Below are 17520 nucleotides of genomic sequence, written 5' to 3'. Positions count from 1 at the left end.
CATGGTAGTAAGTTCCGATGTTGTTCTAAGCACCTTTCCACTGTCCATGCTTTTAACACCGACCCTCTCAAGCAACACTGCTATTGTCCCTGTTTTACAGACACAGGCATGAGGCAAAGAGAAGGCAGCACTTTGTCTAAGGAGGTGAGGTATCTTTTTTTGTGATGGTGGTGGTGTGTGTGAGTGGTATGTACATAGTGTGTGCACACATGTCTGTGCAGAGACCAGAGGAAGATGTTGGGTGATCCGCTCTATCACTCTCCACCTTACCCCCTTGAGACTGGATCTCTCACTGAACTTGGAGCCAGGCTGGAGGCCAGAAAGCCCCAGGGACCTTCTGTCCCCACACGCCACAGCTGCTGCTGAGGTTGTAAGTGTGTGTAGCCACACCCAGCTTTTTATGTGGGTCCTGGGGATTTGAACTCAGTTCCCATGCTTGAGCTATCAGTGCTCTTAACCCCTGAGCCATCTCCCACCCCCCACCCCCAAACAATGAAGTATCTTAATCCCAATCAGACACACCAGAGCCCATGGTCTGAACTGCCTGCAAGAGATGATGAGTACTGATCGTGCTGATTACAATCTATTTTGCATGGTGGTCCTTCATCCACTCGTCTCCCACTCAGGCATCACAGAGCACCTGCTGCGGGCCAGGCCCTCCGTGGGCACTACAGACAGACAGCCTTGCTCACAGAAGGAAGTTTTGGAGCTTGTGTATGAGTAGCTTTGTGTTGGGTCCACCTCTGTTCATCCTCCCAGCTCAGAGCTGGGGACCTCAGCATTTGTGGATGGGTAAGTAAAAAGAGGAAGAGCCACATCAAGGAAGCAAGGCCTAGGATAAATGGGCACTGCATGAGGCTGGAGGGGAGGTCTGGGGAGCTGGGATGCTGTTTCTGAGACCTTTGATCTCGACCGCCATGGAAAATGGTGTCACTGCAGAAGACACCAGGGCCAAGGGGCTGTCATCTCTAGTCTTGGTCTGGAATGCTGCCAGGGATCAAGCACCTTGCCCTAAGCTCCTGGTGACTAGCTAGGACACAGAATGACAGATAAAGACTAGGGTGAGGCGAGCCCTTAGGGAGAAGGTGCCCGGTCTCAGTCCTCAGTTCTCAGGGACCCTGTCTCCCCACGGTATTTTCATCAGGTGCCCAGGTCTGATTTGTAAGAATGGGCCCTGAGCGCTGCCTGGGCACAGGGTGCTGTGAACAGAGGCTGTGTGACAGTCAGGGTGTGCTGGTGACTACTCTGTGCCGGAGAGAAACCCTTGCTGGCAGCAGTGGCCTACTGCTGTGGTAGAAGTGCTCACGTGGCTGACTGCAAGCTATGAATATGGCATGGAGCTGTGAGAACCATGGCTGATTCTCCAACTCCAACGCATCACTAAAGGGCTGACCTGCCTCCTTGCTTTTGCTCACACTGTTCCTTCTGTGCAGAATACCCTTCCTCTCTCCCCGACCTGTTAGTGAGCGCCTATTGATCCTTCAAAGCCTAGCTCAAACACCCGCTTTTTCTAGAAAGCCTGCCTCAAACTTTCCACCTGCTACCAGCCCTACAACCCCTAGCATCTCCTTGTGCGGTCTGCCTGAGGTCAAAGGTCAGCTGTATCAGAGCCAAATATGTAGAGGAAGACGGACTGGAAGGCCTCAGCCCCACCATCTTGAAATTGCCAGCTTAGCCCAGGTGTTGGGTGAAGCCTGGTGACTGGTGCTCTATAAATGAAGAAATCATCTAGAGGATTGTGGGGCTGCAGGGTGGGACTACAGGTCCCTGAAGCGGGGAGGGCAGGGAGGGAGGATGCGGCTGGCTCCAGGGCCAGACAGCTCAGCAGTGGTGCCCTCTTTGGCACAGGACGCCATGATTCTGCTGATCTCAGATCACAGCTAATTATTCTAATGGGTTTAAATGGCCCTAAATGTTCTCAGAGTTTGGACAGGACCCATCTGGAGGCAGCAGGTGGGCTGTCCCCGGTGACAACAAGGGGCTGACTTCAGAACGGATGGTGCAGGATCCGAGGTGGCCATTGCAGGTGTGATGGGAGGCCTTTGACAGGTGTGGGTGGGAGGGCAGTCTAAAGAGTACTAATAGCCACTCTCTCCAGCTCTAAACCAACCAAGCTCTGCTCTCACCCCCAGGCCTGACCAGATTACTAGGCCTTCCAAGGAGGTAGACGCCCATTTTGCAGAGGAAGAAACGGAGGCATGGGAGGTCTGGTGACTTACTCAGGGTTCCCATACTAGTCAGCAGAGAAGCTGTTCTTTTCCACTCTGGCTCCAGAGACCAGGCCCAGGACTTTTCAAAAGCGGGCAGTTCACAGCGATATCACTGTCGTCTCACCTGGAGCAACAGCCACAACCTTAAGAAGGCTTGCTTGGGTCTGCTCCAGCTCTAGCACTGTCCCCAGCAGGCCGGCCCAGGCCCATTTCAAGTAACCTTCAAGAACAGAGGCCCCACCCTTCCTCACGGGACCCGGCGGTACGTTACCAGAGTGGTAAAGATGAAGTGGTAGTACTCGGTCATCATGCCCATAGCCATGGCCTGTGAGGAAGCAGAGTGTTAGCTGGGGGCATGGGACACTCGGCATCCATTCACCCTCCATTCATCCGGGGCAGGGGAGCTGGGGGACGGGACAGGCCACGGGCTGTGTGAAGCTGTCTGCTCAGACCCAGGGTGTCCACTGAGACCTTGGGGTTAAGACACGGCCTGGCTGGTGGACAACAACGGGTTCCCACTCCAGTGTGTAGCAAAAGCATCTGGGGGAGTCTCCAGTGTGGGGGTTTGGGGGCCACGTTCTCTCAAAGTCCCCAGTTCCGCGGGGCAGCAGGGAGATGTCCAGCTGTCTGGATTTTTCAGTCCGTGTCTCTGGGCCTGTCACTCAGACAGGCTGACAGAAGATTGAGGCGCCTCATGAGCCTGGCTCTACATGGTAAGGCTCTCCCAGTCAGCCAGGCTTGAGGGGGACATCCTTAGCATGAGTGTCTCCCAGGAGCAACGAAACCTCCATGCTTCCCTGATCTCATCAGGCCACACAACATACCACATGCCCCTCTGGGATTATTCTTGCACAGCAGTACGAGGTCTCTCTGTGTGATGTATCTTGTGTGTTTTATTAAAGGTCTGTAATCTATAACACTAATGACTATTAATGCATTTTCTACAGAGTTCCTCAGAAAGCAGCGCCCACCAAGGGTTCTGGAGGAAAATGTCACAGGGTCAAATATACCTTGAACTGCTGCATGTCCTCTGTCACCCTCATCCATGCTGGGAGGGCTGGGAAGAGGCCAGCAGCCGGGAAAGGCCTCAACGCCCTTTAATCCACTTTGAGCTCAGCCCGGGGTCTTCATCTGTAACTCTCGATGTTTTGCAGACCTGGGACTAATCTGAACTCCTAGCTGGATGACCTCAAGCCTGCTGCTTTCTCTTTGGCCTTGGTCTCTTCACCGGTCAGTTGGCTGTAGTAATAAGCCTCTACTTCCCCGGTCAACGAGAAGGGACAGATACCTGCCGAGCGACTCTTTGGTAACCAATGCTATGACTGCCATTCTGTCACACATGCAGGGAAGAGAGGGGAAGCCCCAGGACAGTGAAGGTTACAGGGCTTCTGCATAGATGTCCCCACAGGGACCCTAGGGCCTCTGCAGGCCCCACATCAGAACCCCCCTCTCTGCTGTCCCATCTCATTGACACCCCCAGAGCTGTTTGAGGAGGGATTATGGATGAACTCTGCCCACAGAGGAGGTGGTGGTGGTGGTGGTGACTCCATAATGTAACATGGAAGGGGAGGGGCATTCTTAGGCAGGGCCGCATGTACCCCAAGCTAGCCTTGATCTTGCAGGATGGCTGAAGATGACATTGAATTTCTGATGCTCTGCCTCTACCTCCTAACTGCTGAAACTACAGGCATGCACCACCATCCGTGGCTTATGTGGTACAGGGGATTGAACTTGGGGCCTTGTGTATTCTAAGTAGGTACTCTACCAATTGAGTGATATCCCCAGAACTCAGGTTTCTCTTTGTCTCGTAACACCAAACATCACTATATAGCCCAGGCTGGCCTTGAAGTCACTCTGTAACCCAGGCTGGCCTTGAACCATGATCCTCTTGTCTCCACTTCCTTTGCAGGGTACAGATACAGAGGCTGCCAGTCGGGATGGGTACTCCAAATGAAGGGTGGTACTTGAGCCCCTCAGGGCTTTGAAAATGTCCCAGTCCCTGCTTGGCAACCCTCTTCTTGAAAGACCTGCACCACCTTGTGTCTTTGATTCTTGTGGTTTCTCTTGCTCATGTGTCCAAGTCCCTCCAGTCACCTGGAACACTTTCAGGGATAACAAATGGCCTTTTACATAGAGCACAAGCTCGATCCAATGGCTGGGGTTTCACTATGGTGGCCTGGAGTAGGTCCTTTTGTAGGTCCTTTTGTGCTTGCTTGCTTGCTTGCTTTCCTTCCTTCCTGAGACAATTTCTCTCTTGTAGCCCAGGCTATCCTGAAACTCACTTTATAGACCAGGCTGGCCTCAAGACTCAGAGATTCCCTCTGCCTCTGCCTCCCAAATGCTGGGATTAAAGGCGTGTGCCACCATGCCTGGCTTGCTGTTACTTTTTTAAGTGGCTGGCAGAGCTTGGCTTCCATTACCAGCATGAGTCCTGTTTGGGAACAGAGGACCATCCAGGCTGGAGAACCATGCTCTTCTGCCATAATTGCAAAGCTCAGCAGATTGTCTAAAGAGCAATCTCCCAGTCATAGGCAGGTGCTGTGGGGAATTAGTCACTAGGAGAGGCAGCGAGGCATCTGGGGACTGTACAGAGACACTGAGGCCTGCCTTGCATCCCCTACACTCCACCAGGGATGTTCTCATGCCTCTTGCCAGCCTGGTGGAGGTGGGCTAGGAGGCAGTGTTTACTGGGGCGCTCTGAATACTAGGACATGACATGGGGGCAGATTATACATCTTTAACACAATGGGTGTAAAAGAACCGTCATTATACTGCTGGTGCTACTGAGGCACAGAGTCATAGTGGCCCCCAAGGTCATATGGGCCGTCAGAGAGACAGCTGGGATGCTTACTGAGGTCAAGCCCTGTACCTGGAAAAGAGGAAGTAGAGCCATGGCAGGCCCCAACCCTAACCCCTCAGCTTGGACAGTGTTCACCCACCTGCTTGAGGATCTGAGCTGCCATGGTGTGGCTGCAATCAAAGATGATGCGGAACTCCCGGCCCCGCTTCATCTCTTTGAGCAAGGGCCGTGAGTCATCCGAGTCGATGGGGAGCTGGCGGATCTTCAAACGAATGTTGTACCTGGATGGGGCCATGATGAGCTCCTGTAGCCGGATGAGACCTGGGGGGGGGGGCGAGCAGGACACAGAAGACACACATGTACATGCACACAGAAAACATCTCAGGCATCTACTCAGATACCTCCACGAAGCATTCCTTGTTTTCTGTGTTCAGAAACGATTCCCTACTCTCAAACACCCCCCAATATCCACTCCAGTTTCGAGGGCTCTTCCCTCAGCCCCCTATTGCCTCCTCATTCTGCCGTGACTAGCGCCCCATAGCACCTGGCCCAGGGCCTTGACACTTAGGGAGTACTCAAACAACATTTCTGTAATTGGATTGACTTACTGTTTGCTTCGCCCCGCACTGAAAAATCTATCCTCCACCTTGGCATTTTGTAAAAACCACTTAATCTGGGGACTTCCAGGGAAAACGGAATGTCACTTCCTGGAGACAAATGGCTTGCTTAGGTCTAATTAAGTTCATTTCCTTCCCTATTTCGAGCTCTGTTCTTGCTGACTCCTCTGTGGATTCTGGGAGGGAGGCTGCTTGCTGCTCTCCATTGCCCCTACCCAAGCCCACCGAAGGATGGCTGAGCCAGCAGGTGTCCTCTCCCTCCCTACATTGTGCCCTCAGCACAGGCTCAGTAGCTGTACATGGTTCACACACCCATGTTCCATCCCCCACTCACTTATCCCAACTTTCCTGGGGGGAGCACCTCTTCCCTACTCCGAGTTTATATACTCAAGAAGGATCCATCCCAGCTCAGGGAACAAAGTGCACGGCCCCGACCTGACCAATCAGCATATTCCCTGGGAACAGGAACACAGGGATTCTGTGATTAGTTAGCGGCAGATAAGAAACAGCCCGTTTTACGCAAGCAAGGAGGATGTAAGTCTGGGGTCAACACATACAACTGGAGGTAGGATCCATCGGGGCAGATGTCAGAGAAGATTGTGGGGGGGAGGGAAGCATGTCCTAATGACACCATTTGAACCTCTGGGTCAAACAGTACTGTAAACTGATGCTGTCCTCCAATGTCTTAGTAAAGGCTACCAAAAAGAACCACACGCACAAGAGTCTGGGCGGTGGTGGTGCACGCCTTTAATCCTAGCACTCTGGAGGCAGAGGAAGGCAGATCTCTGTGAGTTCGAGGCCAGCCTGGTCTATGGAGAGAGTTTTAGCACAGCCCGAGCTGCACGGAGAAATCCTGTCTCGAAACAAACAACAACAACAACAAACTATTGTTTCTAAAGAACCACCCACGCACACTCACACCTGTGTTTCTTAAGCTAACATGCACTGAATTAACTTCCTAGTCACCTATTACAGTGCTTCCTATCTGGACACCATCTCCCTACTCTGTCCTTGAACTCTAGGACCCTTCCAATGGAACCCCAGTTTCCAAAGCAATCCCTCATACCCAGCGTAAGGCTATCTAGCTCTCCCATTCCTGGGGGTTTGCTTCCACCAGCCTCCTGTGCCAGGGAAGCTGTAACCCAACCTCCCAAAGAGCTCCAAAACTTTCATGGGTTCTGGATGCCCAGGTGGAAGAACTCTGCTTCAAACGGGCCTCGGAATCCTGCCACCAGAGGCGATAAGGGAGGGGAGGGGGGGCAGCAGACTTCAGGAAGGGAGGGGCCACAAGCTACCCCCGTCATACCCAGAACCTCTACTTCTCCAGTAGTTCTGGGTTCTTCCGCGGCTACTGCTGGCCTTTCCCATCCGTTCCCTGGAGGCCCTCCATGCCCACTTCACTCCTGCCCACTCATTTTTCTGACTCTTGTTCAGCATTAGCCGGCCTGTGGGCTCTGGAGACCCAGATCGTGAGGACAGGGACAGGCTGGATGCTGGAGTGGAGGCCACCAGGGCCGTCTTGTCAGCCAAGCACATCACCCTGTGTAATGCATAATGACCCACATTCTCCAGCAGCAAATGTCAGACTTCCTTCCCATCAGTGGAGTCCCCAAGGAGACTGAGGCTCCTTCTGGCCCACCTCCAGAGGACCGGGCTGTCTGTGTTTGCCTGCGACCGAGCTTTCCTCTGCCTGCCTCCTTAATCAATCCCTCCCAGAATATCCGCACTGAATCACGGTTGTTGGAATGGCATTTTTCACTTACGAAGCACTTCTGTGCTCGTAGCCCCATTTAACCATCTCCGGATCCTGGGAGGCACGCAGGACAGGAACCTTCATGCTGGGGGAGTAGATAAGGAATCGGAGGGCCAGAGAGGTTAAGGGACCGCCCTTAATTCCGAACCATGCCACAACTAGGATCAGGTTTTGAGAAGCAGTATTCTGCCTTCTAGGCAGAGACCTTTTCTCCACTCTAGGGCTTTTCCCCTCCCTAAACCTTTTCCTTTCAGCCCTGGCGGGAGTTTGTGCACAGATTGGATTAGGAAGGTGGAAACATGGCACAGCCCAAAGGTCACCTCCTCCGCAGCCACTCTCCTTGAGGCTACCACTGTGAAAAGGATGAGCCAAACTCCTCACCCCTCCCTAGATCCATACCCCGTTTGCATGGAGCTGGGCAGTGCCCACCCACCAGGCTCCACACTGTCATTTGGTTTGTTCAGTGGGACATTAACAAGCATGATGGAACTCCACACTGGCTGATTCTCTTGCTCCTTGGCCATGGTTAGGACAACAATGCCTGGGTTAGCCTGCTGGAGAACAGACACACGTGGAAGAGAGCCAAGGGCAGCCTAGAGCTACCAGCAGGCAGGCAAGTAAGCCAGCTGAAACCAAAGAAGCAGCTGGCCAGGCCCAGTAAGCCGCTGACCTGGTAGACTCAGGAGCTAAAGCAATGTTTATTGTTTTAGGCCACTGGATTTCGGGGGGTGGTTTGTTACACAGCTTATTATAGAAAGAGCTAACAGATGCATCCTTGGCTGGCAAGCCAAAAGGAGGGTGGCAATGTGCCAGTCCTCGTGACGGTTAGGAGCCAGGCAGTGTCAATCTTACTCCCATTTGACAGTGCTGAGGAGTAGTAGGCATGGGTTTCACGAACTGTAGAAGACTGTCTTCTAGAAGGTTCAAAGACAGACCTTTCTCGTTGATAAGGGGTGTGGGTCACATTAAGACAAATCCCTTTGTCTCCTTCCTGCTTGGGGAATCGGCGTCTGGTGTTGTCTGGAGCTGCAGCAACACTACTGTGCCCAGAAAGCGAAGGTCAAGAGGGTGTCACGATTCCCACACGGTACTCTGACCTAGTCGAGCTGCTAAATGAGCCTGAGAAAGGCCCGGCCCATAACCTCCATCCACAAGAAAACTAAGTGGCGATTGCTTGAGTTGATTTGAATTGGGTTGGCCCATCAGCTAAAACGTGCTACTGGACGTAGCCCTGCCACACATAGCCAGAGCCTGCTAAAGACACTGTGCTTCCCACCTGGTGGTGGTCCAGCCTGGTGAAATGTCTCGGTCAGAGGAGTATGGCTTCTGCTTCCCACTACCTGTTTTCAATGCCATGTTACTGTTTAATGAAAATCTGAATCCTAGAGCCCACTGTTTTCTTGACCCAGCCCCATCTCTCATTGCCTCCACTATAAGTACCTTTTAAACTAAACTAAACTGAGACAAATTGAAAATCAAACTGAATTAAACGCTAATGAAATATTTCAAGAAAGAGTATATTAAGCACTGGGAAGGTGAAGAAATTAAGGCATGGTTATCCTACATTTTTTGAATGGTTAATCAGATTATAGGACAGTCGGGGTGCTGGGAGTATATCTCAGTGGTAAGATGCCGGCCCAATATGCACAAGGCCCTGAATTTGATTTCTAGCATCTCGTACAAAAAAAAAAAAAGAGTTGAGGGAATGGTACTATCCGGAGGTCACTGGCAATTCCAGGCCATCAGAGCCGAGGACCAAGCAACAAGGATTTGTGGGTAGACCTAGGGCTCAAAGACAGGAAGCTGAAGACTTCAGCATCAGCTCTGAGCAGTGCCACTAGCATGGTGCCTGTCACGCTGGCAGATGTCCTTGTAAAGCCTTGTGTCTCCCCCACCCCCTACCCCGCCTGGAGGCCCTGCACCCCTGGGCAATGGTTCAAGCTAGAATCTGCTCTGCCCACTTACTTGTGACACTACAGTCATCCTGACTGTACCTGTTTCTTCTCTTCCATTCTGCTCCCAAGTTCTCTTCCAGGCAACTCCTTGAGGTGAAGTCTGGCTTCCTTTGTTCCTGTGGGGACCATTCAGTCCCCCCAGCTTTTTGCTCTCATTCCAACCCTTCTCACACTCGGCTCTCCCGGGCGTCTACTGAAACTCGGCTTTCATTATTCCAAGGTTACGCTTGACAGCACTCAGTGGTGCTCCGTTACACACAACGTAAAGTCTGAAGCCTGCGGCTGGATGTCAGCCCTGCACAGCCAGCCGAATCCCGTCTGTCTCACTTTCCCTGCTCACACTCCATACTCAGTCCTCTCCCCAGCCAGGCTGGCATCTCCAGAACACTGCCCCACCCTGCCCCACCTCCTCTCCTCTGCTCACATTGTTCCTTTCATCTGCTATGCCCACAACAGGCCCGATTCTGTCCTTCTGTCCCTTTATCTTCAAGGCCCAGGGCAAAACTCTCTCCTCTTCCGGTAACCAGCACACACTGGCCAAAGCCACAGAGCTCTCTTGCACCCAGGTGCCTGGACCTCTGACTACTTGTCCTTGCCATTTGATTCTTAGCTCTGATGGCCAAGAATTACCACTGCCCTATGGTGAATCACCTGTCTCCTAGAATATGATGTAACTCCTCAAAAAAATAGGGTAGGGGTATCTTCATTTCTGCACCCTTTTCCTGCAAGACTTAGCGTTTAATTCAACATGATTTTCAACTCACCCCAAGTCAGTTCAACCAATGCTTTAAAAATGTCCACATTGTACCAAGCTTGTGCTGACTCCTAGAGGCACAGAGAACCTATGATCTAGAAGCAGAAATGGGCTCATAACTTTTTGCTTTTTTTTCAGCAGTTCTCAACCTGTGGGCCACAACCCCTGCAGGGGTCCTCTATCAGATATTCTAAATACCAGATATTTAATTGCGATTCATAACAGTAGCAAAATTACAGTTATGAAGTAGCAATGAAAATAATTTTATGCTTGGAGGGGTCACCACAACATGAGGACTTGATTAAAGGGTCACAGCATTAGAAAGGTTGAGAATCACTGGTTTAGAAAGGTAAGACCACCAAGTTGCAGAGACACTAGAGAGGACTGGGCACCCTGGAGTGCTCCATGGTGACAGAGCCTCCTGCTGGGATCTCAGGGGAATGGGCTGCCTTTTGAGGACTGCCAGTAACATAGAGCTCCGTAGCTGTTCACAGAACTCTGAAATGGATAAACAGCATCCTGATTCATCTTGTCTGTGGGCTTGCATCCTGCTGTTCTCGACCCCCATTAGGAGGTAATCAAGAGCTGACATGGAGCCCAGGTAGCTGAGAGCTGGAGGGCTTTTCAAGGCTGGATGTGCTACCTCTCGAGACACGTAGGGAGAGCCAGGCCAGACGGGTTAAGTGACTTGCCAAGGTCACTGTTGTTGAAGAGGCTGGGCTAAGAATTGTCTTGAGATTCAAGTCTTGGGAAAGAAAGAGAAACCAGCTTCGTGCCGGCTAACAGTAGTGGCCCTGGGCTCAGACAGGCCTGCCGGATGGTGTGGGTTGTGATACCATCTGCTGACAGTGGGCGGGGTCTGTTACCTTGCGGAATCTTCCTTCCCTCCTTTCTGATTTACCACCCCATAGAGTCACTGAGAGACTTGTGGAATTAAAAGAGACTTTCCTGGCACTGCTTGACTCCTGGTACACTGAGCAATCTCTCCCATACACCCTCCCGGAGGAATGCCTGCTCTGTCTCCAGAGAGTGAGCCTCCCGAGGGCAGCTGAGGTGAAGGCAGGGTCTGGCGGTCACTCTCCTCTCCTGACCCTCTCTGTGTTCACTCAGAACAAACACATCGCCAAGACCATGGCTGAAGAGTTGTCACAGATCACAAGGTCCAAAGGCAAGGCCCAGAACATTTGATGGAACCTGTCTGTAGTGGCTATCTGCTCCAGGCCTACACCAAGGGGCCCAGGACTTGGGAAGTAAAGGGTAACACGCTATACTAAGAGAGTTCTGGAAGGTGAGTACCATGATAGATTAGCATGGCTAGGCAGGAATGGACTAAAGCAGGCCCTGTGCAGAGGAATGGATGCTGATATGATCCCAGTTGGGCAAGGCATGAGTGTAGGATGGGCACCTCTGCACCAGGGGGTCCAGCCCAGGCTTTTCCTTCTTCCTCACTGGAGCACGTGACCCAAGCCCAGAGCTCATGTCTATGGCCCTGGCCCTGGCTGGGGCTAGCAATCATGTAAGTAGGAAGGAAGCTGGTATCTGAGCGCAGAGAGGCATGAACAGGGGTGCCTGCGGGGAGGCAAAGCAATGGGGGAAGGGTGCTGTGTGCAGGTGTCCCAAGGATCTGGAACTTACCTCCCTTGCACTTCGAGCCAGGTTTCTATATATACTCTTCCCTCTTTATTCCGGAGCCTCCCCATGAGGAAGGAGATGAAGGCACGGAGTAGCAGCCCAGCCCGCAGGCGGGAGAGCAGGGATTTACACACAGCACAAACACACTACACCAGGCCACACAATGAGTAAACTGTGAATGGGTGTGGAGAATACGGACATGCCGCCTGCACACGGGAGGGTACAGGTGCAGGAGTGCGGGCCGCCGGCGGCAGGTGGCTATGGAAGTGCGAGCACAGGCCAATGCTTGGCAGGTGCCAATCGCAGATCTCAGTACTCTGCTGCAGAAGTTGATGCAAGCATGCTGGGGAGGGGAGAGTCCGGTGTGAGCCAGGCTGGGGTTGAATAAGGTACGTGTGTGGCTGGTGTGCACAGGTGCGAGAGACCCTAGGGGCAAGCGTCAGTGTAACTGGCTGCTTGCAGGTGTCTGGTGTCAGACGTGGCCTTCTCCTCAGAGGCAGCTCTGCTAGGCAGGCAGACAACCCTAATCTTGGCGCTCTGCTCCCTCACCCCTTCCCCAGACTCGGCAGGTCTAGCCACCCACCTGTGCTGTCATCATAGACCACGGTTGCTGACCGCCACTTGAGGGACTGGACCAAGTCGAGGATAGCATGGCTGAGAGAGGCGTAGTCGGGGTAGAGGTTCACATAGAAGGTGTCTTTGTTGTCCAGGGGGTGGTGCTTCCAGCGAAGTTGGATGTGGGGCACCTCCAAGGCGTTGCAGATGGACTGGACAGCATTGGTGCAGGAGCCCTGTGATGGTCCAAAGATGGCTACCACACCCAGTGCCAACTGGTCACAGGCTGCAACAGAGTGGAGGGGAACACAGGGGTCAGTGAGGTGCTATGCACACCGGGAGTGGGCAGTGATGTTGACAATCCCATAAACACCCAGGGAAAAGGTCCAGAGGGAAGCTGGGGTGCGTGAGAACAACTCATGAAGTCTCAGTTTTCTCATCTGAGCAACGGGGCTGTCACAGTCTCTCCTTCATCTGACACCAGAGAGGTAAGAAGAAACAATTATAAGCCCAGCTGTGGAGGACACTGGCTCTATAAGCATGCTAGACCACCGTGATGTTTTTGTAGGTGGCCTCCCAGCTTCCAGACAGTGTTGAGATGCTGATGTTGGTGTGGAGGGCACGGCTGGTGATAAAGATAAAGTCTGTGGCATCGCAGTCATGGAGACGAAGCCAGCAGGGATGGCGAGAGACGTGAGTGGAGAGAGAAAAGGAGATAAAAACGGGGCTTCTGTGGACCATTGTGTCAGGGAAATGATGGTGTTGACAGAAGGAGGGATGATGCTGCTGGTGTTGACAAGACTGGTGGTGATGACCATGTTGTCATAGCAACAATGGAGATGATGGCGGAGAGGAAGGGATGGAGGTGACAACATGGGTAGGGATGACGAGAACTGTGGTTCTGGCGTTTGCGGTGCTGATAGATGACAGCGACGCCCACACTAGACTCCATTCTCCCACAGGTGCAGAGTCTAGACCTACTTGGGCCCCTTCCTGACTTCCACTTCCTCTTTCTCCTCGTCCTCTCTCTACATCTGTTTTCTAGTCCCTCCATGTTTCTTCCACCTCTAAAAATCTTCCAGGATGGAAGAACTCTGCTACCAACAAGGCCCAGGACAGAGGTTGTCAGAGCAGTAGCAGCAACAACAACAGCAGCCTTGCTTCCTTCCAGATGTTTCCAGGGCAGCAGCCAACCTTGTCCTGGCAGTCCTGTGCATACACTGCAGTAATTACATTATTTGTGGCTTCAATTTTGAATCCATTTTCTGGTCATTTTACAGTAACTCAATGGTTCACAGTCATTGTAGGAGTCCCCAGCCTGAATACACCCTCCCTTCCACGGCAATTGTAGTTATAGCTGAAATTATCCCAATCAATTTGTGTCTTAAAAGGAATTGAGCCACCCAGAGAATAAGTGCAGGCAGAGGAGCCTGGGGAGTGCTGGGTCGATTCCAGCCTGCTCTGGCCAGGCTTGGAAGGAAACACAGTGCTTTCTGAGCTGCTGGCTCAGATCCTGCTTGGCAGACATTCTTCTTTTAATTTTCCACAAAACACTTCAAAATAAAGGCAATAGTGAAAGTCCCTTCTAATAGGGAAAGGCCTCCTGGGCCTCCAGCAGGAGGAAGGATGAATTCAGCCGGAGCTGGTGGGGTAGATGGTGCCAGGTTTTGTGTTTCTGTGTCCCTCTGCCCCACGTGACCTAAGGTGGTTGGATCCAGCTTGGGGGTGGTGGTGGTGGTGGTGGTGGTGGCGGTGGTAGTGGTAACATCATCTAGAAACAATTACTTATCACTGGATTCCTCAGAATTGGGCCTAAGCGCTTCTCGTTGGAAGGGTCCTAACAAAGCTCCTAAGGAATGCAACCTGAAAATCAAAGATAAAAAGGAGTACAGACCAGGAGAGTGTGCAGCTCCTGGGCAAGATGGGAATGTTCCGTGGTATCTAGCCCAGCAGAAGAAAGCCTGGAGGATCAGACAGCATTGCTTCCATCTATGGAAGAGGGAGGCTACCTGCCAGATTTGAAAACCTGAGATACAGTGCCATACACTAACCCCCCTGCCTACATCTGTGGGTGCATGTGCTGGCGATAGAATCCAAGGCATATGCCAGATGAGCACTCTACCACTGGGCCACACTCCTACTTGAGTGTATACCTTTGTGGCTGATTAAAATTCTATTGTTTAATTATGTGCCAATCTGTCTGTTCTCTTATAGATGGTCCTTTCATCCATTTCTGGCTTATGGTTGTTAACAGAAAAATGACTAGATAGAAATATCTTTCTGTGCAAAAGGTTTGGAAGATGCATAGTGTGGTGGTTTGAAAGAAACCGGCCCCCACAGGGAGCAGCACTTTAGGAAGCATGGCCTGGTTGGAGTAGGTGTGGCCTTGTTGGAGGAAGTGTGTCACTGTGGGAGTGGGCCTTGAGTTCTCCTATGTTCAAGCTATACCCAGTGTGGAACACAGTTCACTTCCTGTTGCCTGCAGATCAAGATGTAGAACTCTCAGCTGCTCCTCCAGCATCCTGTCTCCCTGCATGTCGCCATGTCCCACCATGAAGATAATGAGCTAAACCTCTGAAACTGTAAGCCAGCCCCAATTAAATGTTTTCTTTTATAAGAGTTGCCGTGGTCATGGTGTCTCTTCACAGCAACAGAAATCCTAACTAAGACACATAAATACACGCAAACGATGTTGTGGTGAAGCTAAATCCATCCTACCAGCCTTGTGTACAAGAAACAAATCTCAGCAGTCACGTCTCAGCACACACAGAGACAAATCAGTGAGCCAGCCATGAAAGACACAACCACAGGACTCCCAGAAGCAAAGGGCAGAGACTGTCTTTGGGACAGACAAAGAAAGACTTCTTAACCAGAACACACAATGGGAATTATTAATAAATCAGACTTGTGACAATGAAAAGCTTTGCTTCTCATGAGATACAACTACTAAGAGGGCACTAAAGGCAATCCCACATATGATGGATATAATACATATAGAAATGCATAAAGTCACACATACCCAAAATGACTCTTCCAGAATATAAAAAAAAACTCCTTTAAGTCAACAAGGAAATAAAAAGCAGCGTGATTTTTAAAAGGTCATTGAAAGGTTCAAAAAAAGCACTCCAAAAAAGGAGAAAAAGAATATTCAAATGACCTATTCAATATTCAAATTAGCACAGTGGGGCACGGTAGGTCTTATGGGGCAATGGGACACAGAAGCACAAAACCTGGCACCACCTACCCGACCGGCTCTGGCTGAATTAGTCCTTCCTCCTGCACTGAGCCCTACGAGGCCTTTCCCCATTAAAAGGGACTTCCATTGTCTAATCATCTGATAAATATAAAAGAAAACCACAATAAGACAACCACTTAACAAATCAACATAATGGCTTAAAATCTTTAAAAAAAAAAATCTTAAAAAGTCTAACTGACCTTCCTGCATGTCAGCATAGGTGTCGAACACCTGCCAGCCTTGTGCGCGCGCGGCCGTGGGAGTGCAAATCTGTGCAACCACCTATGAAACTGTTTGGCTGAACACTGTGACCCCGTGCTTCAACTCCTAAAAACACACTCAACAAAACTGGGTACCTGTGCCCCTGAAGACAAGCACACAGCCGTTCACAGAAACACTGAGCAACTCAAGGGCTTGTGGAGAGTGAGATGGCATTTTTCAAAGGGCCATGAGTACTGCCGGGTTCGACACTGCAGGTGATGGGTCATGGGACCCAATAAGCAAAGCTCATAAAGGAGATGCTGAGTGACTCTAGCCTAACCTCAGGACCTCTGAGACCAGGTCGAAGCAGTGCATGTCAGCAGCACGGAGTGACGGCAGCCATACGTAGACAGCACAGTCACAGGGGTTCCCAGAGGCCCTCGAAGGGCTTGCCTGCTCCCTGGCTTCATCTGGGTGCTAGGGATGCTGTCCTGAACTGGCTTAGACAGGTTTGTTTCTTCTGAGTGCTCCCTGGCCAAGCCCAGGCTGGACCCTTTTCTCCTGCATCATTCTCTGTGGTCCCCAGGCCTGGCTCCATCTTCCCAGCCACGATAACCGGAAGTTCTGCAATGGCAGGGACTGGCCACCTTCTCCTTTCTCACCTTGTGACCCCTAACTTCTGTCACACAGCAAACGCTCACCAGGATTACTCAAGTGCATTCCTGTCCTCCTGAAAATCCATCCTGCTGTCCATATTACCCTTGTCCTTACTGTTTCCCACCATCCTTCAGAACACAGCTGAGATACCCCTTACTCCAGGAAGCCCTCCTGCTTGTGCCAGCACTTGTGTGGGTCATGACCATTCTCTGGCTGTCGTGGCTGTTAGTCCTATGACCCAACTTCCTAACATCTTGGCTGTGACCTGTACAAGGGCGAAGCTTCGTCTCCCTCTGAGATTATCAGGAGAAATTTAAAGTGACTTCAACATACCGGGAATTTGTTCATCCTGTCTCTCACTTGTATATCAGGTCAGACCGTCACTAATGACTTTGTGCACTCTGGGTACGGGTCCATGATAGGTGAGCTGGTTAGTTTTGTCAACTTGACACAAACTAGAGACACTTGGGAGGTGGGGATTGCAACTAAGGAATTGCTCCCATCAGACTGGCCTGTGGGCATGTCTGTGGGCTATTGCCTTGATTGATGATGCAAGAGGGCCCAGCCTACTGTGGGTGGTGCCACCCCGGCAGGTGGTCCTGGATCATATAAGAAAGGAGGTGAGCACAAGCAGGGGAAGAGAAGCAGTGAGCATGGTCTCTGCTTCAGCTCCTGCCTCCAGTCCCTGCCTTGGCTTTCCTCCAAATTGGATTTGGTCCGTGTTTTATCATAGCAACGTGAAGCAAACTAGGTTACATAGTACAGTAATAGGGACTTTAATAGGGACTGTAGTCTGGTGGAAGAGAAAGACACACACACACACATACACACACACACACACACACACACACACACACAAAGAGAGAGAGAGACAGACAGACAGACAGACAGACAGAGAGACACACCTAGGAGTTGAGACTGCAAAAAAAAAAAAAGTCTAGGGTTATAAAGATGGAGGTGAGGAGGCCTGGCCTTATCTTATCAAGAATATAAGGAGAAGAATGAGTTAGTTCAACACCAGCAAGGCTGGGTGCAGGTAGGGTGGGCATATTTGAAGCAAGGGGAACAGGATGTACAAAAGGCCCGAGGAGGGAGATAGAGCTAGAATGCATAACTGAGTCTAAGGGACTGGGTGCCCAGATGTAGCAGGA

At 51.3% G+C, this 17520-nt stretch overlaps 1 protein-coding gene across 2 annotated transcripts in view; it reads right to left on the bottom strand.

The window, feature by feature from the left end:
- Grik3 (glutamate ionotropic receptor kainate type subunit 3) overlaps window positions 1–17520 on the bottom strand; it is a 218546-nt gene that overhangs the window by 57590 nt on the left and 143436 nt on the right. For both annotated transcript variants that reach the window (XM_059256111.1, XM_059256112.1), the window contains exons 3-5: window positions 12305–12562; window positions 5150–5331; window positions 2482–2535 (exon numbers count right to left, since the gene is read on the bottom strand). In XM_059256111.1, coding sequence (XP_059112094.1) covers window positions 2482–2535; window positions 5150–5331; window positions 12305–12562 — 494 coding nt within the window. The remainder of the gene's footprint in view (window positions 1–2481; window positions 2536–5149; window positions 5332–12304; window positions 12563–17520) is intronic.

The sequence above is a fragment of the Peromyscus eremicus genome, chromosome 2 (genome assembly GCF_949786415.1).
Source record: "Peromyscus eremicus chromosome 2, PerEre_H2_v1, whole genome shotgun sequence".
NCBI classification, from domain to species: Eukaryota; Metazoa; Chordata; class Mammalia; order Rodentia; family Cricetidae; genus Peromyscus; species Peromyscus eremicus.
This window is presented reverse-complemented; position numbering and strand designations above follow the sequence as displayed.